The 16,401-nt window shown below is 44.8% G+C and overlaps 1 protein-coding gene across 1 annotated transcript in view; it reads left to right on the top strand.

Annotated features, from left to right (window-relative positions):
• Nucleotides 1-589: 589 nt before the first annotated feature.
• The window catches only part of KIF26B (kinesin family member 26B), a 475,672-nt gene continuing 459,860 nt past the window's right edge, over nucleotides 590-16,401 (top strand). Inside the window, 2 exon segments of the mRNA XM_024754522.1 lie at nucleotides 590-796; nucleotides 1,620-2,021. Of these exon segments, the coding sequence (XP_024610290.1) occupies nucleotides 734-796; nucleotides 1,620-2,021 (465 nt within the window). The 5' untranslated portion in view covers nucleotides 590-733.

Below are 16,401 nucleotides of genomic sequence, written 5' to 3'. Positions count from 1 at the left end.
AGGAGCGCCGCAACATAAAATGGATCCCGGCAGGCGCGGCGGCTGCAGCCAGGCGGCGGGCTCCCCGGAGGGGCCGCTGTTCGCGAGGCTCCGCGCTGCGCCCCGGCGCACACGCGCGCCCTGACCGCAGACGCCGGCCGGGGCGCCCCGCCGGCCGGGCCACGCCGCCGCCCCTCTCTGCCCTCGCGCAACTGTCAGGCAAAGCGGGCCGGCGGATATTGGCTCCCCAACACGCCGAGGCTCCTCCCCGATCTGGATCTTTATATTTTGGGAGAATTTCTTTGAACTCAGTTACCAAGCTCCGCGAAGGAGACAAGTTCCCAGAGCCGGCTCGCCGGCGGAGGCGAGGCGGGGGCCCGCCCACCTTGTCTGCAGCTGCCGTGTGCCCCGATTGTACTCGTCTTTTCCCTCGTGGAGGAAAACGGACTCACTAGGCTGAGGAGAACGCCAATTATCTGGATGTGACCGTGAAAAGAGAACGTGTGGTTGGAGAAGGCAGAAGAGGAGGAAACGCATTATTTGAAGAGAAGAATAAACCAGGCATTGCAACCCTCCCGCAAATTAGTGCTGTTACTTATGAGGTCCATCTGCTTTTATCTCCCCGCCCCCTTCAGTTAAGAAACCTTGAGGGCCAAGAGACAGCCCCCTACAACTGGACACCCTTCTGGGTTGGAAGACCTTTTGGATGTAGCGTTGGTGGAACATTTAGACACTCTCCTCTGGAAAAGCCACCATGAATTCGGTAGCTGGGAATAAAGAGAGGCTTGCAGTCTCCACCAGGGGCAAGAAATACGGGGTAAGTTGTGATGGGTATAATGCGGAGACGCGTTACCGGACTCTTCCCGGCCAGGGTTCCCCTTTCCGGGTAACGTGCAGCCAGGGCAGGGTGGCCCCGAGCTCTCCTCCCGCTGCTGAGGCGCCTCAGCTGGGCCAGCCGGCGTGCGCGCGCGGAGGCGGGTCCGCCAGCAACGACGCCAGCGCACTCGCCTTGCCCTCGGAATTTTTGCAGCCCTCTCGTTCCTTCTCTTCCCCGCATCCCTAACTTTTGCAGCATTCCTGCACTTCTAAGCAGAGTTAAGCCGAAAGGGAGGGTTTCCCACGATTTCTCTGCTGTTCTTAAGGGACCGTTTTCCTGGAGGCGGGAGAATCTTTCATTTACCTTCAAGATCCGGAGGGCCTTGCCCTGAATGAATAAAAATCCAAAAGTCATAACCCCCCCTCCCCGCCCCCCGTCGTCCAGGATCTTAAAAGTGAGCTCCTGCTGGGGTGGGTGCCGGATTCAAAAGCGCGGGGAGCTGAATCCGTGGGTTCCTCTGCAGAAATCATCGAAATCCCCTGAGCGAGTGAGCCCCTCTCCTCCAAACCAGAGGAGTCCGCCGCCTCCTGGGAACCGGTGCAGGGGTCACCCGGGCGACGGGGATTCACTTAAACACAATTAACCAGACATAGGGAGGCAGATTTGGCCGCAGGGCTCAGAGCGGCCCCTAACGTGAGCCCGTGGGCGCTTGGCCGGGTCCTCGGTGGCGCGCAGGTCCCCGGGCAGGCGGGAGGGCGGCCCTGGGCAGAGGCGCGGGAGCCAGCCGCCCTGCGGCCCCTGACACCGTGTGTCTCCCCCGCAGGTGAATGAAGTCTGCTCGCCCACCAAGCCCGCGGCGCCCTTCTCCCCGGAAAGCTGGTACCGGAAAGCATACGAAGAGTCGCGCGCCGGGAGCCGCCCCACTCCCGAGGGCGCGGGCTCGGCGCTTGGCTCGTCGGGGACGCCGTCCCCCGGCTCGGGCACCTCGTCCCCGAGCTCCTTCACGGGCTCCCCGGGCCCCGCCTCCCCGGGCATTGGCACCAGCTCGCCTGGCTCCCTGGGCGGCTCGCCAGGTTTCGGCACGGGCTCCCCGGGCTCGGGCAGCGGCGGCGGCTCCTCCCCCGGATCGGACCGCGGCGTCTGGTGCGAGAATTGCAACGCCCGCCTGGTGGAGCTGAAGAGGCAGGCTCTGAAGCTGCTCCTCCCGGGGCCCTTTCCCGGCAAGGTGAGCGCCGCCGGGGACAGGGCTGGGCGGGCAACAGCTGCGCGCCTCGCCGCGGCCGTGGATCGGGGGACCTGCAGCGCTCTGCGCTGCTCGGTTCCGGAGAAGGCGTTGGCCGAGCCGGGTCAGCTCCCGGCCTCGGAGGCGACCCTGCGCGTCTCCCCCGCCAGACCTTCCCCGGGCGCAGTGCTTGGATGGTGCGTACGCGGTTCCAGGCCTCGCCGCCCACCGGGGCTGCCCAGGTTATTCTTCCTGCTGCCCTCCACTCCTCAGAGTGCCCTTTCTGTGCCCCCAGGACTCGCCCATCCATCCCGCTGGTCCCGCGCGGTGCTGCCTTCACCCGAGACCCTCTTCCCGCGCGTCCACAGGCCTTTGCCGCCTCGCAGGCCGGGGACACGCTGACACCAGCTACTGGGATTCTTTCCTTTCCGCGACCCCCTACCGGGGCGACTCCTTAGATTTTTCTCCCCACCCCCATCCGTGATCATTTACAAAAATGTCGGAGGGAGTAGTAAAAGCGGGCTGATAATTAGGAGTTGGCATTTCCCATTGCCTATTCGCGAGCCTTCCTTCCCAGGGCTACCAAAACAGAAACACATATTGGAAAGTCAGCATTTCCCCCTAACCTCAGAGGAAGATTAAGGGGTGAGTAGTTCTTTGAGCGGGGCCCCCTCCTGCCTGCACCAGTGCTGAGCACGTTGATTCCTCCATGGCACCCCTGCCAGCGTTGTGTGTGTCCCCAGAGTGGAACACAATGCAGTTGTATTTGCACTGTTCGGTCTAAGTACTATCAAATGATAATATTTACTCTTTCACTTCAAAGAGTTTTTTATCAGTGCTTAGAGAGGAATATCAAGAAAACAGCGTGAATTGCTGTAGAGAATTCTGACCCTGGTCAGTGGCACTTTCTGGTTTATACTTCTGTGACTTTTGAAGTGAAATGTGATTTTGAGTAGTGGAGTCTAGGAATAGCTGCATCTGCTTGCCGTTTCTGCTTATCCAAATATACACACATTGATCTTTTCATACGCAAGGGTTAAATTAAACAGATACCCGCAGGAGTTGTAAAATTTTAAATGTGGAAAATTGCCACCAAGAGACTTGGTTTTATGAATTCCGAATTTATCTCAAGAATAATTAACTTGTAGATTGTTGTCAGTATGCCATTTTCGTAGTTTCATAATAAATCTGTCAGGACACCCCTAAAAGTAAATCTCAGGGACTCTAAAAGCTTATTTCACTCTTGCATGCCATATCTTCCGATTTAACACTCTTTTCACTCACAGATTTATTTACTCTTGTGATTGTTTATCAATATTATTTGATTACCTATTACACTCAAGGAACTGTGTTAGGCACAGCAATAAAATAACAGGTACACACAGCCCTTGTCCACATGGAGCTTATATTCTAATGGAGGATACAGACATTAACCACAAGATGCACAATTCATAATTTGTTTCCATTTGCGGTGAGTGCTACAGAGGAAGAGTGTGGGATGCTGTATGTCTGTATAACCAGACTACACCAGCTGATAAATTTTGAAGAACTTTGGTTCTTTTTTTTTTTAATTTAAGTCTTTTTTTAAAAAAATTAATTAATTTTAGGCTGTGTTGGGTCTTTGTTTCCGCTCGAGGGCTTTCTCTAGTTGCAGCGAGCGGGGGCCACTCTTCATCACGGTGCACAGGCCTCTCACTATCGCGGCCTCTCTTGTTGCGGAGCACAGGCTCCAGACGCGCAGGCTCAGTAGTGGTGGCTCACGGGCCTAGTTGCTGCACGGCATGTGGGATCCTCCCAGACCAGGGCACGAACCCGTGTCCCCTGCATTGGCAGGCAGACTCTCAACCACTGCGCCACCAGGGAAGCCCAAGAACTTTGGTTCTTAAAGATATATTTTTGGCAATCCTAGTAAGTTGCAGCCTACCAATTTATTCTAGAACATTCTTGTGGACCTGTTCTTACAGTAACTTCTTTGTGTTGTTGAATGCTCCGTGTGTGCCAAGGTAAATTAAAATATACTCTTTTCATAAAAGTGGAGGGAGGAAAGGAAATCTATAGGAAGAAGAAACAAATGTTGAAACTTAAATGCATCCATCATGTTTTGTGGAGTCATGTGACAAAGTAGATTTTTGGCTTTGTTGAAGCAGCCTGGAAAATTCATTCACAGTGCAATAGGAGGCAGCTTGATATATTTGGCAATTTTATTTATGTGATGAAATAAAAGTGATGCTGGGAAACTGATTATATTATCAGAGTGATGGCTCCAGAGGAAACGTTGGATCTGGGGAACCTCAGTGCTCTACACCAATTTAAAGTGATCCAGGCACATCTAGAGAAGAGCTGTCAGTCTTGGGGACAGTCACATGGGGTCACTTGAAGTGCACACATGAATTTGCCTGGAGTTTAAGATGCGATGTAGCACAGTGAAACATGACATGTGGTGCAGGGGAGAACATAAGACTTAGCCAGAAACAAGGGTTGTTCAGATGACCTCACTGTTAGTAATAAGGTATGGGGCCACGATTTTAACTACAAATCCTCTGCCTGTCTCTGGGAATAATAATTTTAGGGTTTTTTTCTTTTTTAAGTATTGGTACCCTCAGGTAATATTTCCATTACACCTTTAAAGTTTGCAGCATTTTTTTTTAAAGTTTGCAGCATTTTAACCAAACAAATGTTGTGTTCTCTCAAGCACCATGGATGGAGGCCCACGTAACTCCAACACAAGGCCTTTATTCTTCCCTGAGCCAGATTTATGAGCAAACTGTGGACCTCCGTAGCCCTCAGGCACAGAAGGAGTTAAGTTTCATTAGAACAAGAGAGGTCATTGTGACTCCAACATGTAGTTTGCCCTGAGGAGTAAGGGTCTGGAAGATAAAGGCATGTTTTTGAGAGGTAATTAGCAAAAATCATCTTTGTAATTCACTTAAGATGCTTAGCTGTATTTGGGGACTCTTTTCTTACATAGAGTATTACATTCTGTGAGGTGGTATTAAAAGTCTCCTCAGCAGGCGTTTAAAAGTCTCCTCGGCAGGCGTTTAAAAGTCAAAGGCAGAATGGTACATCCAGGAACCTTATAATTTTAGGGGGGATTTGGTTTTAGTTCTTTCTCCACCACCGATTTATTTTTTGACAGTGAGTAAATCAGTTTTCCTCTGTATTTTAACTTTCCCATTAATACACTAAGGAAAAAATGATTCAGACCCTAGAGGATCTTTTAAATGATTAGAATGTCAAAAAAAATATTTTAGATGAGGCTTGAAAAGTGCTTCCATTCTTTAGAGAAAGAGGTGAAGGTTTATCTTTTATTTTATTTTTTTTTGCCACACCGCGGAACTTCCCTGACCAGGGATCGAACCCGCACCCCCTGCAGTGGAAGCGTGGAGTCTTAACCACTGGACCACCAGGGAAGTCCAAGATGTGGAGGTTTATGATTATTAACTAGACAAGATTCTATGGGATTTATGTTTTACAGAATTTAGGGCTTTTCTTGCAAAATGTTATCCACTTTCAGTTTCTGATTTCATCAGTACATTTCCCAAATATCATTTTGCCATATGAATTCTCACATCATGCCCACTGGTAGGTAGCCAGCACTGTTGAATTCCCCCAGTTTTGTCTCTGAAACAGTTGGTTAAGGAGGGGAGGTAAAGTGCTGGCGGGCCCATGCAGGGGAGTCGGACTGGTTCCAGGAGTTAAGACAGTGGCTCTAGTGGCCTGAGGCGGGACCACCCAGTTCTGAACACTCTCAGTACTAGTCATGTGTCCACTGGAGAATGAGACTTCATGGCAGAAGGCTACACGGCTCGGAGGTTTCTAGCTTAGGTAACTGGGTGGGTGGGGTAATGTTGACTGAGGCAGGAAATGGGAAGAGATACAGATTTGGGGGGAACTCATAGAGAAAGATGATAATGGATTTGGAAGAGATAGAGAATAAAGGCAGATTTAGGAATGAAACAGACTGAGGAATGTAGAAGAGACAACTGTGAGCTCACATAACTCTTAATGATGCTCTGGATCCCACCTTTCAAACAGCAACTCACCTGAGTGAGTCAAGATTTTTGCCTGGTGACAGACTGTAAACCACTTGGATTGACTTATAACTTCAGTCAGTAAAAAAAAGTACTTATTGGGTTTATATCATTTCTTTTCTAGGGCTAGTAAGTGGAAGTGGTCAGATAAAAGGAAAGAATGTGGTTTTGTAAAGTGTTGGGATTTTAAGTGAAATCAGGCCTTTTACCCATTGTAGTGTCCCACTGTGTAAATATAAAACCATTTCATATCCATTGGCCAGAGCATCTTTCCTGTTTTATACACAGTCAAGGCACGGAGCCAGAAATGCGGGCCAAGGAACGAATCTCCCATTTTGGGGCTATCCTAGATCATTTCGAGATCTGTTACAGAACTTTTGAATTGACAGTGTAAGCCCTATGAAACATCAGCCCCAAAGAACTCCCTGGGGTAAGTAGAAATGTTCCAGGTTGGCAGAAGGTTATCAGATATCTATTCATTTCCATATCAATAAAAGAAAATCTTTTATATAAAAAACAGTACAGAACTACATTCCTAGCTGAATTTTTCCCTGGTCACATATTCTGGGTCCATTTATGCCCCAGAAATGTCAGGAAGATTAGCCAGACATACTGAGAAGAGTGGCCAGGAATCACAGAGATGAAAGAAAGGAATGTGTCAGGGGGTTTAAGAACACCAAACGTAGACTCTAAATAGCCAGGGCCCAAGTAAGTCTAGACTTGGGAATATATATATACACATATATATTTTTTTTTTTCCCCATATTTTTTCAGTTCAAAAACAGGGGTATGAAAAAATAACTCCATTTAAAAGATCCCCTAGAAGCCAATGTAAGACTCTTTATAAATAGATACTGAATTTTAAGTACTTATCAATTATGAGAAAAGTCTATTGGAAATCTTTTTATGAACACATGGCTGTTTTCAGAAAGCTTCATTTGAATCTTTTCCATTTCGGAAATATTTTAGATAAGGGATCAGCTAATAGATAATATCGGTAATGAAAAAGTCCAGTAGCATTTATCATTGAAACATTTCTCAAACATTTTAGGTATTATAAAAACACTCCCAGTAGAGACATATGAGCAGTAATATCTTCTTTAAGGCTTAGTAAGCTATGGCATAATCGCATTTCACTCTACCAGACTTTTAATTGTGAACCAACAGGGTCAGTTTTTTTTTTTTTTTTAACTTTTAATGAACTAGACTCTCTAGAGTTTTAGGAAGAAAATGAGATTTAAGGGTCAAATCAACTTTAGCTTCCTCCTGAGAAAATTTTATCTTTTGATTTTATATAGTATAAATATCAAACTCAGAATTTAGAAAAAACAATATTTAGGCTACTATCACAAAACATTAAATTATATAAGCACTGAATTGGGACATTCATCTGAATAGAAGAAACACATGGTTATTTATTATATAAATATTTTGTGAGTTTATAGATGTAAAATTTGTATCTTACATAAAATGACAAAATTATAAATTTTAATCTTAAAAATATAAGTTAGAGAATGTAAAATTATTTTGGTATGTAACAAATACTGATTTTTAAAATTTTTTACAAAATTATGTAAACAGAAATTAGCATAAAATGAACAAATCAAACACTAACGTATTAGTTTAGTTCATATATATAATCAAGTTAAAGCACTAAGTATTTTCAGATTCCTCACATCTCCCTGATATTTTAATCTATTTGAAATACTTACTGAGTAAACAAATACATTCAAATAATTATCACTGAGTTTGTGATCTGGAGAATTTTTGAAAAGTACATTCACCACAAGATATAAGTTAATTTAAAAACAATGTCAAGTACATTAGAAACAGTATATTAAATTAGGAGTTTAAAAGGAGAAAGGTGTAAAAATTAGTTGGAAGATGCAATGAACAGGAAAGACACTTATTCTATTAAACACCAGGATCACTGGGACGTTCATTCATCCTTCATCCAAAAAGTATTGGTTGAACTGTTATGTGTGCTAATAACATAGTCATATGAGTTGTTAAGTTTGTGGTCACGGATAGGTTATTTATTAGCCACTATCCTAACCTTCCCACTAGCACTATTCTCCCACACACTGACCTTTACTTCAGAACCCCTAAACTCCCTGCAGTTAAAGACTCAAATCCAAGTAGAACTGGTGGTCTCATGGACACTACTTCAACTCTGACTTCAATCTACTGTGAATAGCCAATACTAGCATCATATGGCTTTAAACATTCTATTGTGGATACTATTGTGGATTTGTATTGAGTCAACTACATTTCCCAGAATTCTCCTCCCTGTAGGGAAGGGAACAGAGATAGTTTGAGACGTTGAAGATGGAAGTGAAGCAGCAGACACATTCTTCTTTGAATCTTGAAGAGTCAGTGCAGGGCATGAAAGATTATAGCTCATCACATAATTGTCTCTTCTGCCATTGGTATGAGGCAGCAACTAGGCTCCTCTACTTCCTGATGGATTTCTTAAGACCGTCCAACTACTGGACCAGGTGTATGTTTTGCTTCATGATGAAGGGCACCATCCTGTCCTGTGGAACATCTCTATCACTGAAGGTGAAGATGTCTAGGTATTGAGAGACTGAGGAGGGTTCTAGGCTATCCTTGTGGGTTCCAGCACATCCTTACTGGTTCAAGTTTTTCCTTGCTTCCCCAAATTTGTGTTTATTTCTCCTTGCCGATGGCCCTACTGACTTCAGGGTCTAACTCTTGCAGGAAGAGAGGAAAGTAACCATTTTGAAATATGCTGAAAGTGTTTTCCATAACAGAGGCTTACTTTCCAGCAAAACAGACTTCTCAAGAGCCTTAGTTCCCTGGTGGAAGGGCATCTCCCTGATTCCACCTTCTTCTAGCATTTCTTTTTCACCACCACACCAGGGCTCAACAGTGGAGGAAAGCTCCAGTTTTATTTTTTAATTAAAAAAAATTTTTTTATTGTATATATATTTTTTATTTTTGGCTGCTTTGGGTCTTCGTTGCTGCGCTTGGGCTTTCTCTAGTTGTGGCGAGCGGGGGCTACTCTTCGTTGCAGTGCCTGCGTTTGTCATTGCAGCGGCTTCTCTTGTTGCGGAGCATGGGCTCTAGGCGCATGGGCTTCAGTAGTTGTGGCACGTGGGCTCAGTAGTTGTGGCGCACAGGCTTAGTTGCTCTGGGCATGGGGATCTTCCCAGACCAGGGCTCAAACCCATGTCCCCTGCATTGGCAGGCGGATTCTTAACCACTGCGTCACCAGAGAAGTCCCATGGTCAGTTTTTATAGTGATTTAATTCACTTTGTAAAAATCCCTGGCCTGTAGTAATTTCTTCCACACTCATCGCAGATAGTATTATTGCATTAGAAATGTGATTTTTAAATGGCTGAGCCTGGTAATTTGTCGGCATTTAGAAGGATTAAGTCAATAAAATAGGCAACATCAGTTGCTCTTTGGCATTATATCACAGATCAAACTGAACCATTCATCAGCTAATAATAATGGTGATGGTAATAACAATGATGATTACAAGTGGCTAACAATTATCATCCTTAGAATGTGCTAGGCACTGTACTGATATATACACACACACTTACATACATTCATAAACTCTCATGTAGCAAAATGAAGATGAACCCAATTTCTTTTCTTTACCCTGGAATTCCAGGTGATTGATGTGGTTCAGGTCACAAAAGGAAGCATGAGTAAAGATGCAAGGAACAGAGAAATCCAAGGATGCTTCTCCCCCTCCAAAGCCATTGAGGGTATTACACTATTAGTATAACTGCCTGAGTGGAGACCCTTGCTTGAGGGAGAAGGTTGTGGTTATTTTTCTTGGTAACTTCACTTTCAGGATGGGGGGAAAATATGTGAGGTGGTCAGGACCCTGAGCTGAGTAATTTGCTTGGCTGGAATGTATTAGAGGGGGCAAAGGAACTTCCTTATATTTATATTCACTTGGCTGAGGCTGTTGTCAACCCTTTCTGAAAAGCCCTGCCCTAGGGACCCGTGGAGACTGTCTGAGAGGACATGTTCTTTAGCTAGACCTTCTGCGCCACGTCAGCAGGGCTGCCAGACTCCACTCTGTTTCATCCCCGCAGAGACTGGTGCAGAGACCACGTGCACGCGGGTGTCTGTGAGGGTTTCCAGTCTCTTTTCAGGAATGCAAAACTAATTTCCTTTTTACCCGTATCTTGAGTCACTGGCTGATCATAAAAATCTTTCCTTTTTTAAAAAAAATCTCCTGTGTGGTCTTATTGTGGCAAAGAAGCACTGTTTAGGGTGGGCTCCCGTTGATCTTTCAGACTCAAATGCACCAATCAGAAATGTCTTAAAAGTATATTTGTGTAGGTGCAAAAGGACTGGCAATATATCTCTATTCCTAAATTGCTTTTGAAATATTAATTAGAATAGTGAATCAGTTTGTAGTCATCATCCTGCTTCCCGTTGCCTTTGGGATGCTCTAGAACCCATCTAAGAAAATTAGATTTTGAATTATGGTTAGAAAGGTTGTCTGTCCACCTTTTCCAGGTTTTAAAGAAGTTCACCTATGTTTTCCTTGAATATTTGTAAGGTTTCCTTTCTAATAGTTAGATCTCTGATCCATTGGGAGATTATTTTGGTGTATAATGAGAGGTATAGATCAATTTTATCTTTTTCTAAATGTCTATCCAGTTGTCCCCAAACCCTTTATTAAAACATTCATCTTTCCCCCATTGATTTGAAATAACCATTATCATAAACCAGATTTTCAGTACTTGGGTCTACTTCTGGACCTTCTGTTATGTCCCATTTATCTGTCTTTTCACATACCAATTCCATACTATTTTAGTTACAGAAGCTTTGGAGCATGTTTTAGTACTTGGTAATGTTGGCTCTCTCTCTTTCCCAAACAATGCCTTTCCTTTCTAGTAGTTTCCTGGTTATTCTTCCAGACTATTTTCCCATATGAACTTTAGAATCAACTTGCCTAACTCCATAAAATTTTTTAAAATTGGGACCATGTTAAACTTATACATTAACCTGAGGGATATTTGGCATCTTTATGATGTTGACTCCTTCCCAAGAACATGGAATGTCTTTCCATTTGAACACATCTACTTTTCAGCAATTTTAAAGGTTTTTCTTGTAGAGGCTTTATTTCTTGTTAAATTTATTTTTAGGCATTAAAAATACTTTTTGTTGCTATTATAAAGGAGCTCTTATCTTCCATTATTTCTTCTAATTGATAATTGTTAATATATAAGAAGGATATTATATATGTCTTACATATATATCTTATATCCTATTATTAAATTGTATTACTGTATTCATTAGTTTTTAAATTGGTACTCTTGGATTTTCAAAAGGATTTATCTTCTACAAATAGAGATAGCATCACTCCTCTCCTTTGCTAATTTTATTCCTGATAGTTTTCTCTTGTTACGTTGATTTATGCCTCCAACACAATGTTAAGTGGTAATGTATGGTGGGCATATGTACAGTTTTTCTCACTAAGTAAGATCTTGGCTTTTGGACTGAGGTCTATATATATTTTTAAAAGTTAGGGAAGTATCCATCAGTTCCTATTTTATTTACTGTTTTTCATCAGGAATGGGTGTTATATTTTGCCAAGGTCTTTTCAGTATTTAGGGAGATGATCATATGATTTTTCTCCTTAGATCTATTAATATTGTGAATTATTATCATTGCTTTCCTAATAATGAACCATCCTTGCATTCCCATAATAAACCCTACTTGGTCATGATGTATTTTTTTAAATATGCTGCTGGATTCAGTTTGCTAATATTTTATTTATTGTTTTTGCTTTCATATTCGTATGCCATAAGCATTTTTGATTCCCACTCATGTACCATCTATGGTACTATGCCACATTATAACCAAGATATGAAAAAGACTAAAAATTCCTGCCCCGGAGCAACTCCCAGTCTAGTGTTAGAGACAAAGAACCAAAGAGTTAGGGTGCAGCATATTAAATGCTGGACCATGGGCTGTGGAGGCTGCTAGGAAGCAAAGAGAGGTGAGGCTCGGGCTGGCTTTGGAAGAGTGAGTAGGAGTTCAGCATGTGAACATTCCGGGCAGAGAGAATGGTGAGCATTAGGGCACAAAGAGGTTATGCACACTCAGTATCCTGGGGGAACTGCAGTGGTGCGTTGCCGACATAGTGCAGTGTGTGCATGGGTGAGTGACAGGCTGGGGAGGTGGCAGGGAGAGGACGAAGGGCCTCGTAGGCTAAAGAATCTGGATATTATCCTATAGTCTGGGTGGCCATTGAAGGGCTTTCAGGAAGGGAGTGAAGTGATCAGATATTCATTTAAGAAAGATTGCTCTGATAGGGAGAGAGAAACTGGATTCGAAGAGTTACGTATCATGGAGTTCAGTGGAGAGACCCCTCGCCGTGGCCTCAGTGAAAGATGGTGCAGACCTAACTGAGGCAGTAGCAGTGCAAATGAAGAGGCAGCCTGGCCCTGACGGATTTTGTACATAGAAAACCCATGGCGGCTGGCAGCTGAGAAATGGGGCAGGAGCGAGAGGATGAAGATTTCTGGCTAGGGCAAGTGTGAGGGTGCTGCAGCCGTTAATTGAGATGGAGAATACAGGCAGAGAGGGGGTTTTTGTTATGGTGGGTCTGATTTTCAAGGATGGGTGTGAATCCTAATATTGGTTTGGGTTCTCTAGAGCTTGAGATGGAATGTTCCAGTGGGGTCCAGTGGGGCTCTAGAGTGGATTCAGAGCTGGAGCCATGGATCTGGGAAATGTCAGCATGAGGAAGGTGGTGGAATCCACAGATGAGGTGAGCTCTCCCCGAAGGACGTGTAGAGTGACAGACGGTGAAGTGTGGAGCTGTGGGACCCATTGACATTGAAGGGACAGGCAGCCTTGAGGAGTCAGGAAGACAATTCAAGGAGAGACCAGAAAAGGGGGAGGAAAATAAGAAAAAGTGGTATCATGGAAACGGAGGGAGGGGTGAGCTTGAGAAGGTAGGGGTGATGAAAGGTCAGATACCTTGGACAGATTAAGGAGGTAAGGACTGAGGTTTCCACTGAATCAGTAAATAGGAGGTCACTGGGGATCTTTGTTAGAAGTTTCTGGCACCCTAGAGAAAGGCAAGCAATGACAGTGTGTCCAGGAGTGATGGAGAGGTGAGGACATCTGAGGCAGCTCAAAGTTGTTGAAGACAATGAGAGGTTAAGAGAGATTCATTTTCTGAGGCTCTTATGACCTTAAAACATGAAGATCTGGGGCCAACAACTTGGGTGCAAAACTAGGCTGCATCACCGAGTGTGTGACCTTGGGCAAGTCACTTAGCCTTTCTGAACCTGGTTATTCTCACCTTTACAATGGGGGTGGGCTTCCCTGGTGGTGAGTGGTTAAGAACCTGCCTGCCAATGCAGGGGCCATGGGTTCAAGCCCTGGTCCGGGAAGATCCCACATGCCGCAGAGCAACTAAGCCCGTGCGCCACAACTACTGAGCCTGCAAGCCACAACTACTGAGCCCGTGTGCCACAACTACTGAAGCCCATGCACCTAGAGCCTGTGCTCCGCAACAAGAGAAGCCACCACAATGAGAAGCCCGCGCACTGCAACGAAGAGTAGCCCCCGCTCGCTGCAACTAGAGAAAGCCCGCGTGCAGCAATGAAGACCCATCACAGCCAGAAATAAGTAAATAAAATAAATTTATACAATGGGGGTAATGTTGGGGCCCTGCCGGGGTTGCTGTGAGGAGCTGGTGAAATTGTGAGATGGTATCCAACCATCACTTTCTGTTTTATTCCAAGGATGCCCCACAGGAAGTTGAATTTTATGACAATTCCTTCCTTTCCCTCTCTCTCTTCCCTTCCTTTCTTCTTTCTTCTTCTCTCTTTCTCTCTCCCTCTCTCTCTTTCTTTTTCCTTTTGTCAGTGATCTGACACCAAAACAGAAAAGCAGTTGTCAGAGAAGGTGGAACCATTAAGCTCGTCTCCTTTCCCATTTCCTCACCTCCAAATGAATAAAGCATCTCCTACTTATTTATTCATTTGTAGGGTGGCTCCACAGAGCCAGGAGAACTCGGTTGATGAAAATAGCTACTCCTTTTAGTTGAGATGCCATGAATATGGGTTGAGATTCTCTGTCACAGATGGAAATCCCCCCTTTAAGCCCTGCCCCTCTCAGAGGCCCCCCAGGGAGCACTGCACACACCGAACTTTGCAGTTCTACTCCGGCGAGTGTGGGAGAGCAGACGTGCCCCAGTGACTGCACATGCAGTGTGCGGATCTGAGCGACATTGGGAATTTGGGCTTATCTGCCTCCCGATCCAGTTTTATCTTTCTCAGACAGTTTTCTTTGCAGTTATACTTTGCTGATCCTATCGCATCGATTCCGCCCAGGCCCTGTGGAGAAGTCTGGAAATAAAGACACTCTCCCCCCACCAAGCACTATTTCCTGCACATATTCCTGCTCTCGGAGCTGGAGCTGCCCTGGGTAGAGAGTATTCTCGTAAACGCTTGTGTAGAAAGAGTCGGTATCCTTATGCTGCTCTATAGGTGAACATTTCCGAAGGCTCTGGAGTAGAGTAAGTTCTTTTGCTAAGCAGAACTATATCGAAATATATCTTAAGTGTTATAGACTAACAGCTGATGGGCTACTTTTATTCATCTTTTCTGCTGAATGGAGTTTAAGCTCAATGTTGTCGCTGGCCACAAAAAGTTCTCGTTAAAAGTTTTAGTTCTCCACACAGCATGTGTTAAAAATCTTTGCTAGTTCTTACACGCAAAATGTTTTGATTTTTAAAGCATGAACTGAGAGTAATCAATTTAAGTCTACTTTGCCACCATAGGGGTGAAAAATGTAAAGGTTGAATAATTCTTTATCTAATCTGAGTGATGTCTGGGATTTGTAGTTGCTAACTGAGGATTTCTTCTAAGATAACATAGGAATTTATAGGGCTTGAGATTTTTCTATGAAGTAATTCCATCTTTTCATTAGCGGTGATGAGCAGCTATACTTTCCCATGAAACACGATCATCTTATTTATAGTGGTTGCTTTCTTTAGAGCTGTAATCACTACTTCCCTACTCCCTGCCCCATCTACCTGGTGGTTTCATGCAGCTGTGGGAGACGTACTTATTAACTGATTAGAAACCATCACCACCACCACCAACAACCAAAAGCTATTGAGCTATCTAACCAAAGAATTATACAGAAAATACACAGTTGAATTCAGGTAGACGACTAGTAACTGCCATTGTCTAATGAAAAATAATCACTTGCCTGGTTCGGTTGTGTGGCTTTTCCTAGAGGGATGTCTTGATCCTGAGCACGGCGGCTGAAGAGGTGGCCTTGAACGTCTTCCCTGTGGGCCCACAGCTGTGAACTGGAGCATCACTTGTTTCCACCAAGCCAGGCAGTGTGGGGATAGAAGGGGGAGGAATAACATAGATGGGAGCAGTAGGAGGGAGGACGAGAGAGAGGGTGAGAGAAACAAATACAGGGTGGGTGGCCGGTAGGCATTGGAGGCTGTCTACCGTCCCAGATGTTGAGGGGCAGTCCCGCCTCTGGCACTAATTAGAACTGTGGCTTTGGGCGAGTCACCTGTGCTTTGTTCCTCTTTTGTAAACCGAGAGGAGGGAGTTGGTGGTCTCTAAACTCCTTGCAAGCCTGCAAGTCTTAAGGAGCCCAATCTTTGACCCCAAATTCTAGAGGGATGTGCTTGACAAAGTCTTAGATGGATTTCTGGCTGAACCTGGAGGCTGAAGCTGTTCCATGGCTTGGCACACCTGTGGGAATCCCACGCCCAGCCAGCCAAGGTGTGTCCCCCCCTTGTTTGCCATCCAGGTGAAGGTACTCACTGGCATTGCCATGGCTGATATTTCTGCCTTTGGAATTTGGATCATAAATTGACTCACAAGATTCTTCCTGTTTCTTAATGAAGCTGTTTACTGTCTTCTGTATTTGGAAGCAGAAATAAACGTGGGCAAACAAAAGGACAATTGATTTTACAAGAGCAATTTGGTAAGGGATGTTTGAGAAAAAGTATTGCCTTAGATATAAAGACTGCTTATAGTCTTCCATTAAAAACATCTGCCATAGCTGGGCCCGTGAGCCATGGCCGCTGCGCCTGCGCATCCGGAGCCTGTGCTCCGCAACGGGAGAGGCCACAACAGTGAGAGGCCCGCGTACCATAAAAACAACAACAACAACAAAAAAACACATCTGCCATATTCATTAGGAATTAGAAATAATTTGTGGGGAGTTCTCCCTGGATAGCAACGTAGAAACACCAGAACTCCAAACATTTTACTCATCATTCTTTAAAAAATTCTACATCTTAATTTTTTTTTTTTTTTTTTTTTTTTTGGTACGCGGGCCTCTCATTTTTTTGGCTTTCCCTTTT

Source organism: Neophocaena asiaeorientalis, unplaced genomic scaffold (genome assembly GCF_003031525.2).
Source record: "Neophocaena asiaeorientalis asiaeorientalis breed wild unplaced genomic scaffold, Neophocaena_asiaeorientalis_V1.1 scaffold524, whole genome shotgun sequence".
In the NCBI taxonomy this organism is placed as follows: Eukaryota; Metazoa; Chordata; class Mammalia; order Artiodactyla; family Phocoenidae; genus Neophocaena; species Neophocaena asiaeorientalis.
Note: the sequence above shows the minus strand (reverse complement) of the source record. Positions and strands in the feature narration are given on the sequence as shown.